Here is a 13,615-nt window from a genome sequence, read left to right as displayed (position 1 = left end):
AACAACAATCTTTGACATTGGTCCAGTATTAAGTGAGATCGCTGCAGTCGGCAGCGGTGAAACAAGCTACAACCTAAGTTAATAGGGCAATTGTTCAGCTTGTATTTACCTTCACAAAGTGTTTGTTTTGTCACTGACAGGCTCAGATTAATATTCTAAGTATCTGACAACATTATGGAAAGGATTTCTAAGGAGGTCGACCTTTCTGTTAAAGAGTAAGATCGTTTTTTTTTTTTTTTTTAACATAAAAACACCCACGAAATTTGCATTCGCTAAACTCACCAGACCTTATGAAAATAAATAGTAATTTTAGCATCGTAAAAAACACTTTAAAATACACTTTATTCAAAGTTGACAGAAACAAAATAAAACTATGAAAAGCCATTTTGGGTTAGTCTTTCCACTTTTCCAACCATCACAACTCTAGTTTTGGTTGAAATAAACACATAGTTTACTGATTTATATGTGAAAATATGTTGGCTCTATACACGCTAAAAGTATTGCTTTTTTAAATGGAGTCTGGTGGACTTCAGAGTTGTTTCTGGTTAAACCGAAAGGTCTGAAAGAGGTTTTTAAGGTCTATATCTGAAGGGATCCTTTCCATAATGTTGTCAGACACTCAGAATATCAATCTGAGTCTGTCAGTGGCAAAACAAGCTCTTTAATGAAGGTAAATACAAGCTGCACAATTGCCCTATTAACTTATTTTGTAGCTTGTTTTGCTGCTACTGACTGCAGCGTTCTCTCTTAATACTGGACCGATGTCAAAGATTGTTGTTCCCATCAGTCACTTACACACAAAAACATAGGAACATAGTGTCCAGGTTAAAAAAAAAAAAACGGTAGTTACCCCTTATAGCAAAACACTATCACAGATACACTGATGCAAATATCATATAGCTTCAGCATGGACATGTTGTAATAAGCAGATACAGAGGACATACTGTATGTAATACTTTGGGACGCTGTGGAAATTGTTCTTCATTTTCTGTATGGACCTTAAAAACCAAGTGGGTTCCAGTGTGTCCTCAGTTCCTGGGCACCCGCGTGTTCGAGTGCTACGACCTGAACAGTCTGCTGGACTACATCGACTGGAAGCCTTTCTTCGATGTGTGGCAGCTGAGAGGAAAATACCCCAACAGAGGTTACCCCAAGATCTTCAACGACAAGACTGTTGGTACGAGCTGCACCTCTGTCAGGGTTCATCATAAATCATACCACAAACTTCTATCCTGCTACGTGAATGTTGCCGATGCATTTTATTGTCTTTTTTATCTTAACGAGGTCTTCTGTACAATGGTAGGCCTTCCAGAAACTTTGTTATCCAGCCTAAAACTACAATGCTTTTGTACAATAAATCCATAATTATGAATCCATAAATCAAGTTATGTAATGTTAGATATCTCCGCATTGCTTCAAGTTAGTTGTTCTGATTGTTTCAAATGAGAGCTAACATCAGGGCCTTTTCAAAGAGAGCTTCTGTGTGATCATAGACCTTCCAGAAGCTTTATAATCAGGCCTGGAATGGCAGAACCGTATATCCAGAACTGAACGGTTATTTATTTATCTTTTTATATGAAAAGTTATCGTTTTACTGTTAGCCCTGGCCATCTTGACTCCTAGAATGCAGTGGGGTGGGGTGGGGTGTGTCAACCAATCAGAGGCTGTCTTCCTGAATGTGTCCGAGATCGATCTACAAATGCACGGCGCAGTGATGTCCATGTGGATGTGACCAAGCGCCATTGCTGATGAACATCCTCATATCCTGTCAGATCTATGCCTGCTATTATAAACGTTAGCACGCTAAATGTGTTATTTCGCTGCTACATATACTAAACGTGGAACTAAGGAGCATGCGTGCACACCTGTTTCATACGTCTATGTGTATGCCTGTGTATTGCAGGCAGAGCTGCAGGTCATTCAGGCAGCTCTGGATGTGTAAATGAGTGTGATTTGGCCTCCTGATGTCTCATAGCAGACAGGAAATGCATTGAAGACAAAAAATAAAGAGAGAAGATAAAAGCTTATAGACTTTTCTTAGTAAAAATGGGACTTGGGAGAACAATTTTCAAATGCCAAAGGCCTTTTTCATTATGGTTCTCTGTGATTTCAATACATTTCTGTGAGATTCAATTTCTGTTTAGTTTTTTCTTTTGTCTTTTTAGTTATATATCAATGTATGCATTCATGTGACATCCCAGCAACATGCATATCCTGATAGCCCAGGAGCCAATATTGGAAAAATGGCTAAGGCCCCAGAGGGATTAAAAATAAGAATATTTATTTGGCTCATATTGAAATATATTCATGTCATTAATTCCAAAAAATAACGATAAAAATTATTTATTTTGGATTAAATTGATACAAAAGACGTTACTGTAACATGTTACTGGATGTTAACTAGGCAATACTGATACAATACAGTGTAATCTTTGAAAAAGTTTGTATATATTGTGAATGCACAGGTTTTATGTGCATTCATGTGACTATTGTACAATTGCTGGTAATTAGTGCAGTAAACTCTTCAGTGACATCATGAAAGCTCAAAACAATATAAGTGTCCAACTTCAAGAACACAAACACATTGGCAGTAGTGAATCAGTGAAATGACTTCCAGTCTTGGTTTCACAGAAGTGAAACCATATCTGACCGTAGAAATGTTTTAATGTTTGCTTCCTGTAGGTTCGGAGGCCCGGCGAGTCTTTGATGAGGCCCAGCGGCTGCTCAACCAGATGATTGACAGTGGTAGTCTTAAGGGGCGGGGCCTGGTGGGGTTCTGGCCTGCACAGAGTGATGGCGATGACATCCGTGTGTACAAAGATGATGTCACAGTAAACAGGGACACCAAGCCCATCGCTACATTTCATGGCTTACGACAACAGGTGCGTTTTATAAACAGTTGTAGTATATGTTATTACATTGCTTTAAATTCAGTGTCTGTCAGACACAGGTACACACCCCCACCTCACAGCAGCAGCCTTGATTGTTGATGATGTTGTTGTGGAGCACTGGGCTGTTAAATGTCTTGTCTTTATCTGTAATGTATTTTCTTGTGGTTGTATTTTTCTGACAGTTACCACAGACACAAAGGGAATTTCCGAAAGGATACTTAACAGAAACTAGCTTCAAATTGGTTTTAAGGGGTGGCCTCTAGCTCACCGAGTAAGAGTTCGCCCCATGTTGGCTAAGTCCTGCAGCGGCGCGGGTTCGAATCCGACCCGCTGACCTTTGCTGCGTGTCATCCCCCATCTCTCTCCCCCTTTCTGGTCTATCCACTGTCACGATATATTAAAGGGAAAAGCCCCCAAAAAAATAATCTTAAAAAAAAATTGTTTTTAAACGGGCACTGTAGAATGTATTATGTATGTACTATACTGTATATATTTATCTATTAACTGCTGCTGACAGTGTCACTTTTTATCCTTCTACCGTTATGCTAAGTGAGTGATTGATGTCATCTTAATTTTGTTGTGTAGAAATATGCAATGACAATAAAACTATCTATCTATCTATCTATCTATATAGTATTTATAATAAAAAATAATAATAATATATTCAAAGAATTGTTGGAAAGGAAAATGAAATATAGAGTACTATATATAATATTCTTTGAGCTATGGCACTATTGTAACAGCATAGCTAAAGGCAGCTGATCAAACTCAGAGGAACAGAGAAATGTAGTATTCAGTATGAATAGGCCTTGGATCAATATGATGTTACTGTTCTGCTGTGATGGACTTGGATTTGAACCCGTTTGTGCTTGAGTTCTCTAACATGTCAGTTAACCTTTTAGTATATGTGGTGCAGTGATCAGTACAGAGAGGGCTGGTACATTAGAGCAGAGGTCCTACAGAAATGCCGTCATTTATTCATTGTGTGTGTGTGTGTGTGTGTGTGTGTGTGTGTGTGTGTGTGTGTGTGTGTGAGAGACAGAGAGACACCTACCAGCACAGTGTAAATGTGTAAACACCTGACCTAGACAGGTGAGAAGTCCACCAGGTCTTGAGCTGTAAGAATCTGTTAGACACAGATGAGAAAAAATATATATTTCTTTAACATTTCTCTATATTCATTCTGCAGTGCTGCAGGCTGCATTTGTTGTGTCCTTGCTGCTATATAACCACAGTGGTCATGTCAAAGCAAGCAACTAATATGCCTATTTGGAAATGAAAACCTCCGCTAAGTGTATTTCACCAGTTTCTGACTGCGAGTAGTCGCGTGTTCTTGGGTATGTTTCCCAGGGGCGGATATATTAATAGTAAAACTATTAATACTGCACAGTAAAAGCCCTGCATTCAAATTTTAAAGAAAAAAAGTGAAGAGTGAAAGAGAAGCATTATCAGCATAAACTTAAATTTACGTCATGTTCCACCAGCTCGGTCTGAACTTGGAAAAACTGCTTTTAGTTTTACTGTAGTGAACCTGACTCACTGGAACAAAATACAACTAAATCTCTAAATCAACTCTCTTGTGCCTTTTGAACATTTTAGAAATCGATTTTGGACCTCCAGACTTCCTTTATCAAAATATATATATTTTTTTTAATTTGGGAAAGTTTGGGTTCTTATGATGGTTAGGGTTGGGTATCGAACACGGTACTTTTTTGGGTACTGACCCAATAACGTCGGTACTACTAAGGACCGATTTACGTTAAAACAAATGGTTCCATTTCAATGGTTTATTTCTATAGCACCATTCAGCAACAAAGCAATTCAAAAGGCTTTACATAAAACATCAAAGAGCAAGAGTTTAAAAAAAGATAGAAAATAAAAAAAACTGGCTAAAATAGAATAAGATACATATATAAGAATAAAAGTTAGTGCAGTGTAAGAAATTAATAATTATTTGATGTAATAGATTGTAGGGACGGGTTTGGGAGGGGAGAGAGAGGGTTTTTTATTTGGTGCGTGCGCCTGCTCTACCAACTGAGCTAACCAGCCACACGAGGTCTATCTGTTTTTGAACAGGAACTGCACTAGTTTATATGACAGAAAAACTCAACTCCACCTGCATTTTCTATTGACATTTAGCTGCTATCACAGAGTAAACTAACCACCCTGTAGTCTGAGGCAACAAATAAAATCCAGTTTAAGAAAAGATGAATACAATTATTTCTGTATGATCACCTTCTGTCACGACCAAATACACGTCATTTTTCCATACCTCTTCATCTGCTTCCTCGTCATCTCCTGTGTCGTCGTCGATCATCAGGCCGTTTTGAGCATGTGTTTGTCCGTTGAGAAAGTACACAGGCTTGGTGTAGTGGCCTATACTGGCCTGCTTGGCTACGGCACTGTTAAAGGTCCTGTGCTGCTGTGCCTGGACACACACACACACACACACACACACACACACACATAAAAATAAACAAACAAACATAAAAATAAACAAACAAAAATAAACAAACAAATATAAAAATAAACAAACACACACACAGACAGATCAATAAGCTGATACAGTTAATACCTTTTCCCATCTATTGTTGGAATATGTTTTAAACACTAACTGTCATACTTGTCTCATGGCAGTCTCTCCAACCTTGTCCGAGTGTTTTCTGATGCTCTCCAGGAAGTCCTTGAGGTCTGACATGGAGATCTCCTTGATCTCCTCTCTTAGCCTGGGCAGGTTTTCAGCCATGATCTGACAGAACCTGTACTGACTCACCCTGCAGAAGACACAGCAGAACCAGTCCAGTTGTATGTCCACTTCCAAAAGTTCTATCTAATCTAGGCATAGGCCAGTGTGAGATTCTGTGCTCATATTATGCTAATTTTCAGGTTCATAATTTTATTTAGAGGTTGTACCAGAATAGGTTTATGTGGTTTAATTTTCAGAAAACACCATATTTTTGTTGTACTGCACATTGCTGCAGCTCTTCTTTGTGTGTGTTGAGCTCTCTGTTTTCACTACAGAGTGAGACAAATCACTTCTGTTCCATCTTTGTTGGGAGTCGCACATGCTCAGTACCTAGGTAAGGACTACTAGCCAGTCAGAAGCAGAGTATGAGGGCGTTCCATGCTAGCATCTAGGTGAGCATTATAACGTGTGTTCCAAAGTGACCACGTTTGTCTCTGAAGTAAAGGCTGGACTACAATAGAGCTGTTTGGAGCAGTTTGTGCACAGTGTTTTCTGTTGGAAAGTCCCCCCCCCGGGGCTTTTTCACTGCACAAAAAGATATATAACACAATAAAGGAAAGGGAAAAAGCCAAAAAGCATAATATGAGCACTTTTAACTATTATGTTATATTTCTTTTTTTTTATATTCTTTATTTATTGGACAATAGTGAAATTACAGTTGATGAAGTGTGTATAGACACAACATGAATTCCGGGTATCTCCTCTCATTGCCCCTTTTTCTGTCCCTTCTATAACTCACAAAGATGTCAGAACTATTTGACAAGAACAAGGGATATAAGGGTTACAGCATATTTACCACATAAGGGTTTGTCAGATATCATATGAGAAAAAAAAATAATAATAATAAAAAATAAATAAATAAGAAAGCCTGGCAAAAAACCTGAGAGTATTTTCATCGATAATTGTATAGATAAACAAGACCAGGATATACAAATATATATATGTCCCGGGTGCGATGCCACATGGGTGGCAGTGAAGGTCAGGGGCCTCGACGGACCAGACCCGGGCAGCAGACGCTGGCTCTGGGGACGTGGAACGTCACCTCTCTGTGGGGGAAGGAGCCGGAACTGGTGCGGGAGGTGGAGCGCTACCGGTTAGATCTGGTGGGGCTTACCTCTACGCACAGTCTTGGTTCTGGAACCATACTCCTGGATAGGGGTTGGACTCTTTTCTTCTCCGGAGTTGCCCAGGGTGTGAGGCGCCCGGGCGGGTGTGGGGATACTCACAAGCCCCGGCTGAGCGCCGCTGTGTTGGAGTTTACCCCGTGGACGAGAGGGTCGCCTCCCTACGCCTGCGGGTTGTGGGGGGAAAACTCTGACTGTTGTTTGTGCATATGCACCAAACAGGAGTTCGGAGTATTCGGCCTTCTTGGAGACCTTGACTGGAGTCCTGCATGGGGCTCCAGTGGGGGACTCCATTGTTCTGCTGGGGGACTTCAACGCACACGTGGGCAATGATGGAGACACCTGGAGGCGTGATTGGGAGGAACGGCCTCCCTGATCTAAACCAGAGTGGTTGTTTGTTGTTGGACTTCTGTGCTAGTCATGGATTGTCTATAACGAACACCATGTTCGAACATAGGGATGCTCATAAGTGTACCTGGTACCAGAGCACCCTAGGGCCGAAGGTCAATGATCGATTTCATAATCGTTTCATCTGATCTGAGGCCGTATGTTTTGGACACTGGGTGAAGAGAGGGGCAGAGCTGTCAACCGATCACCATCTGGTGGTGAGTTGGGTCAGAGGGTGGGGGAAGACTCTGGACAGACCTGGTAAGCCCAAACGTGTAGTGCGGGTAAATTGGGAACGTCTGGAGGAGGCCCCTGTCCAACAGACTTTCAACTCACACCTCCGGCGGAGCTTTTCGTGCATCCCTGTGGAGGCTGGGGGCATTGAACCCGAGTGGACAATGTTCAAAGTTTATATTGCTGAAGCTGCAGCGAGGAGCTGTGGTCTTAGGGTCTTAGGTGCCTCAAGGGGCGGTAACCCACGAACACCGTGGTGGACAACGGTGGTCAGGGAAGCCGTCCGACTGAAGAAGGAGTCTTTCCGGGATATGTTATCCCGGAGGACTCCGGAGGCAGTTGCAGGGTACCGAAGGGCCCGAAGGGCTGCAGCCTCTGCCGTGAAAGAGGCAAAGCAGCGGGTGTGGGAGAAGTTTGGAAGACATGGAGAAGGACTTTCGTCGGCACCAAAGTGCTTCTGGAAAACTGTTCGCCACCTCAGGAGGGGGGGGGGAACCATCCAAGCTGTGTACAGTAAGGATGGGACACTGTTGACCTCAACTGAGGAGGTAATAGGGCGGTGGAAGGAGCACTTTGAGGAACTCCTGAATCCGACTAATACGCCCTCTATGTTAGAGGCAGAGCTGGAGGATAATGGGGGATTGTCGTCGATTTCCCAAGCGGAAGTCACTGATGTAGTCAAACAACTACACAGTGGCAAAGCCCCGGGGATTGATGAGATCCGTCCAGAAATGCTCAAGGCTCTGGGTGTGGAGGGGCTGTCCTGGTTGACACGCCTTTTCAACATTGCGTGGAAGTCTGGGACGGTGCCAAAGGAGTGGCAGACTGGGGTGGTGGTTCCCCTTTTTAAAAAGGGGGACCAGAGGGTGTGTGCCAATTATAGGGGTATCACACTTCTCAGCCTCCCTGGTAAAGTCTACTCCAAGGTGCTGGAAAGGAGGGTTCGCCAATAGTCGAACCTCGGGTTGAGGAGGAACAATGCGGATTCCGTCCTGGTCGTGGAACAACGGACCAGCTCTTCACTCTCGCAAGGATCCTGGAGGGAGCCTGGGAGTATGCCCAACCGGTCTACATGTGTTTTGTGGATTTGGAGAAGGCGTATGACCGGGTCCCCGGGAGATACTGTGGGAGGTGCTGCGGGAGTATGGGGTGAGGGGGTCTCTTCTCAGGGCCATCCAATCTCTGTACAACCAAAGCGAGAGCTGTGTCCGGGTTCTCGGTAGTAAGTCGGACTCGTTTCAGGTGAGGGTTGGCCTCCGCCAGGGCTGCGCTTTGTCACCAATCCTGTTTGTAGTATTTATGGACAGGATATCGAGGCGTAGTCGGGGTGGGGAGGGGTTGCAGTTTGGTGGGCTGGGGATCTCATCGCTGCTCTTTGCAGATGATGTGGTCCTGATGGCATCATCGGCCTGCGACCTTCAGCACTCACTGGATCGGTTCGCAACCGAGTGTGAAGCGGTTGGGATGAGGATCAGCACCTCTAAATCTGAGGCCATGGTTCTCAGCAGGAAACCGATGGAATGCCTTCTCCAGGTAGGGAATGAGTCCTTACCCCAAGTGAAGGAGTTCAAGTACCTTGGGGTTGTGTTCGCGAGTGAGGGGACAATGGAGCGGGAGATTGGTCGGAGAATCGGGCGCAGCGGGTGCGGTATTGCATTCAATCTATCGCACCGTTGTGACGAAAAGAGAGCTTAGCCAGAAGGCAAAGCTCTCGATCTACCGGTCAGTTTTCGTTCCTACCCTCACCTATGGTCATGAAGGCTGGGTCATGACCGAAAGAACGAGATCCAGGGTACAAGCGGCTGAAATGGGTTTCCTCAGGAGGGTGGCTGGCGTCTCCCTTAGAGATAGGGTGAGAAGCTCACTCATCCGTGAGGAGCTCGGAGTAGAGCCGCTGCTCCTTTGCGTCGAAAGGGAGCAAGTTGAGGTGGTCCGGGCATCTGTTAGGGAGGCCCCTGGGCGCCTCCCTAGGGAGGTGTTCCAGGCACGCCCAGCTGGGAGGAGGCCTCGGGAAGACCCAGGACTAGGTGGAGGGATTATATCTCCAACCTGGCCTGGGAACGCCGGGATCCCCAGTCGGAGCTGGTTAATGTTGCTCGGGAAAGGGAAGTTTGGGGTCCCCTGCTGGAGCTGCTCCCCCCGCGACCCGACACCGGATAAGCGGACGAAGATGGATGGATGGATGGATATATGTCCCTGCACTATTCATCCAAACGATGCACATGTACACCTCCATACCTGCCCCCACACACATATTCATATACACACAGATACCCATACACGCATACATACAGTATACACATATACATACACGCACATATATACCGTACATATACATATATACAATCGTACGTATACATATACACATGTACATTCATATATACATACACATAATACCCATACACACACACACACACATATATACATATACATATACATATATATATATATATATATATATATATATATATATATATATATATATATATATATATATATATATATATATATATATACACACACACACATAAACCCATACATACATACGTGCATGTAGAGATTGGTAAGGTACGCCTCTGTTTTATAAAAAGGGCATTAATATGATGGCCCTTCCAGTGGTTGTGTCTGTTGTATATGTGAGGTCCACTCAGTCCATATTTTAACAAATTTGTTCATTTGTAGCCGGTGTGAGAATGTGATTCTTTCCATCAGATGTATCTTATGGATTATCTCTGTCCATTCCTCTGTTGTGGGGGGGTCAAGTTGTAACCAATGTTTGGTAATAACTTTCCTACCAGCTGATATCATGATACCAAACAAATACTTGTTAAAGTGAACATTCATATTTAGATGAAAATCTGTATTTCCTAATATAAGGATACTAAACTGGAAGGGTATATTCATTTGCAATATATTCTCCATTGTTCTGTGTATCTCGGACCAGAATTGTACTATTGCTGGACACTCCCCGAACACATGCCAGTGATCGGCATCCTGCTTCCCACAGAGTGTCCAACATTTAGAATTGTCTTTCGAAATATGGATTTTCTGCTTTGGGGTGATAAAAATCGGATTAAACATTTCCATCCAAACTCTCCATGTATTGGAATTAGTACATTTCCATTGAAATTCACAGCAGCTAGACCACTCTTCCTTTGAAATGGTCAAGTTACCTTCATTCTCCCATCTATTTTTTTTATGTATTCTGTGGAGTGTGTGTTTTTAGTCATAAAACCTCTGTATAGTCTAGCCATGATACCCTTTTTCAGTACCGAGTATGCTCCGAGTAACAATTCTTTAAATATGGGATCATCATTGTCTATATGATTTTTGATAGCTTGATCAAAATAATGGCGCAGTTGCAGGTATCTCTAGTAGTCCTGCTTTCTAAGCCATGCTTTTCTTGAAGTGTTTGGAAGTCCTTTAGTTTTCCTGTATCTGTTATGCAGTAGAATGTTGTAATACCTTTGGCTACGAAGGATTTAAATCTACCATCCATTTGGTTAGGTTTGAAATCGGGATCATAGGCACACCATTTAAGTACTTGCAGTTTATCTTGTAAGTTATGTTCCTCTTTCACTGTGTTCCATGTTTTCAGTTGGAATTTTAACCATGGTGGATACCGTTAATGAATTTTCACAAGTCTGTATTACCCAATAGTGTTTGTATAGGAGGGTTCCTAATTAAAAATAGTTCAATATCTTTCCATCTGGCATAATAAGTTTGATTACATAAATTTAACAGAGGTCTAATCTGGGCTGAGAAAAAATAATTTCTCAGGTGTGGTACTGCCATGCCTCCTTCCTCCTTTGACAATTGTAAGGTTTTATATCTAACTCTAGGTTTTTTACCTTGCCAAATGAATCTGGAAATCATTGTATCCCACTCTGAGAATTGCTTGGTGGATATTTCTACAGGAAAAGACTGGAACCAAAACAACAGTCTTGGGAGAATGTTCATTTTCACAGACTCCACCCTTTGGACAAGACTCAGGAAAGGATTGGTATTGCATCTCTGTATGTCTGATTTTATTTTCGACAGGAGAGGGTCATAATTGATCTTTGCCAATGACGAGACGTCCTTGGGGATCGATATACCTAAATATTTCAGTGTATTCTGGTCCCAATTCAGGTTGAATTTATCCTTAAGTTGACTGGGAGGTGCATAGTTCAGTGTGAGGAGTTGTGTTTTCTGAATATTGAGTTTGTATCCAGCATATTTTCCAAAGGTATCCAGGAGCTTGAATAGTTTGGGAAGTGAATTAGTAGGTTCCCCTAAGTATATCAAAACATCATCAGCAAACAACGCAGCCTTGTGCTGGTCCCCGTTTATAGATATGCCTCTTATGCTGTCAGTCTGTCTAATCCATTGGGCAAGGGGCTCTATGTAGAGCGCAAAGAGAAGTGGCGATAATCCACATCCTTGCCTTGTACCTCGCTCTAGATTAATACTGTCTGATAAGTATCCGTTTATTTTAATTCGTGCACTGGGGTTCTTGTATAGACTGCTGATTGCTTTAACAAACTTTGTATGAAAACCGAATCTCTCAAGAACTCTATATAGGTATGTCCAGCTCACTGAATTGAAAGCCTTTTCAGCGTCTAGGCTAACTAATAGTGCTTCTAGCTTATTTTCTCGGATATGATTCAGTACATGTAATGACCGCCTAATATTGTCATGAGTTTGTCTCTGCAATATAAATCCCAATTGGTCCGCGTGTATGATCTCCGGGAAAATCTTTTCAACCCTCTATGCAAGAATTGAAGTGTATAGTTTGTAGTCTGTGTTGAGTACCGAGATCGGCCTATATGAGCCGCAGTCCAGTCTATCTTTTCCCTCTTTGGGTATAACTGAGATGGTTGCTTCTCTCCAGGATGGTGGTGTTTTCCCTTCTTTTAGAGCCGTATTAAAGGTTTTAAGTAGGCTAGGTGTAACCTCTGAACGGATGACCTTGTACCATTCAGAGGGGAACCCATCTGGGCCAGGTGATTTGTTTTGCCTTTAGCTTGGAAATTGCATTATTGAGCTCCTCCACAGTTATTTCAGCTATTAGTTTATTAGTTTGAACGGTTGATAGTACTGGTAACTTAAGGGTCTCCAGGAATCTTATAATTTGATTTTCTTCTTTTAGCTGCGGCTGCGTGTATAGATGTTTGTAATAGTTTTGGAAAGCCATTTGTATCTCATTTTGTTTGTATACAGTAGCTTTTGAGGTTGGCTCTTTAATTTTATAGATTGTGCTATCTGCCTGTTGCTTTTGCAGTTTCCTCGCTAAGAGCTTTGCAAATTTTGGGCCACTCTCGTAGTATCTTTGTTTTGTATAAATCATATTTTTTTGTATTTCATGTGTGTACATAACATTTATTTCATTTCTAATTTCCTTGAGCCTTGGAGGAAGGGCTGAGTTTGAGTCTCCTTTATGTTTATCCTCAAGCTCTTTTAGTTCCTTATTTAGTTTCGATAATCTTAGTTCTCTCTTTCTTTTCGCGTGCACAGTAAGAAATAATTTCTCCTCTAAGAACAGCTTTCAATGTGTCCCACAGAATATCCGGACCTACCTCTCCATTATCATTTTCTCCCAGAGTTCTTACAATTTCCTCTTTCATTTTGGTTGTGAATTGTTGTTTATTTAAGATACTGGTGTTCAGCCTCCATGATGTATTTCTAGGGTTGCTACTTATTTGTAGTGATAACAGAAGAGGTGCATGATCTGACAGATAAGTATTTCCTATCTCACAATTATGTATTCTGTGGCGGTCTCTTTTAAAAATAAAGAAATAGTCAATTCTGGAATACACTGCATGTGGGTGGGAATAGTGAGTGTAGTCTCTACCGGTCGGGTTGAGTTCTCTCCAGAGATCTATCACACCCAGCTCGATCATAAGAACCTTAAGTTTCTTATGTATGGGGGTTAAGGTAGTTCCCTTTGAAGAGTCTAGCCTTGGGTTGAGGCATATATTCCAGTCTCCTCCGCAAATGATAATCCCTTTTGCTCCTGTCATTAAATCAAAGATGTTTCTATAAAAAGTGAAGTCACTTCCTGGTGGGGCATATACATTCAAAAAGGTTATTTCAACTCCTTCTATTTACCAGTGACTAATATGTATCTCCCTTCCTTATCTTTTGTTTCTGTAAGCAATTCAAATTGGACTTTTTGAGAAATCAGAATGGCCACTCCTCGCCTATGACCAAATTTGTACGATGAGTAATAAACTTTAGAGAACCCCATTCTT

The 13,615-nt window shown here is 42.0% G+C and overlaps 1 protein-coding gene across 1 annotated transcript in view; it reads left to right on the top strand.

The window, feature by feature from the left end:
- The window catches only part of mtr (5-methyltetrahydrofolate-homocysteine methyltransferase), a 66,917-nt gene that overhangs the window by 40,898 nt on the left and 12,404 nt on the right, over positions 1-13,615 (top strand). The window contains exons 28-29 of the mRNA XM_028567488.1: positions 1,022-1,177; positions 2,683-2,882. Coding sequence (XP_028423289.1) covers positions 1,022-1,177; positions 2,683-2,882 — 356 coding nt within the window. The remainder of the gene's footprint in view (positions 1-1,021; positions 1,178-2,682; positions 2,883-13,615) is intronic.

Source organism: Perca flavescens, chromosome 21 (assembly GCF_004354835.1).
Source record: "Perca flavescens isolate YP-PL-M2 chromosome 21, PFLA_1.0, whole genome shotgun sequence".
In the NCBI taxonomy this organism is placed as follows: domain Eukaryota; kingdom Metazoa; phylum Chordata; class Actinopteri; order Perciformes; family Percidae; genus Perca; species Perca flavescens.
The sequence above is the reverse complement of the archived record's forward strand: the minus strand, read 5'-3'. Positions and strand labels throughout refer to the sequence as shown.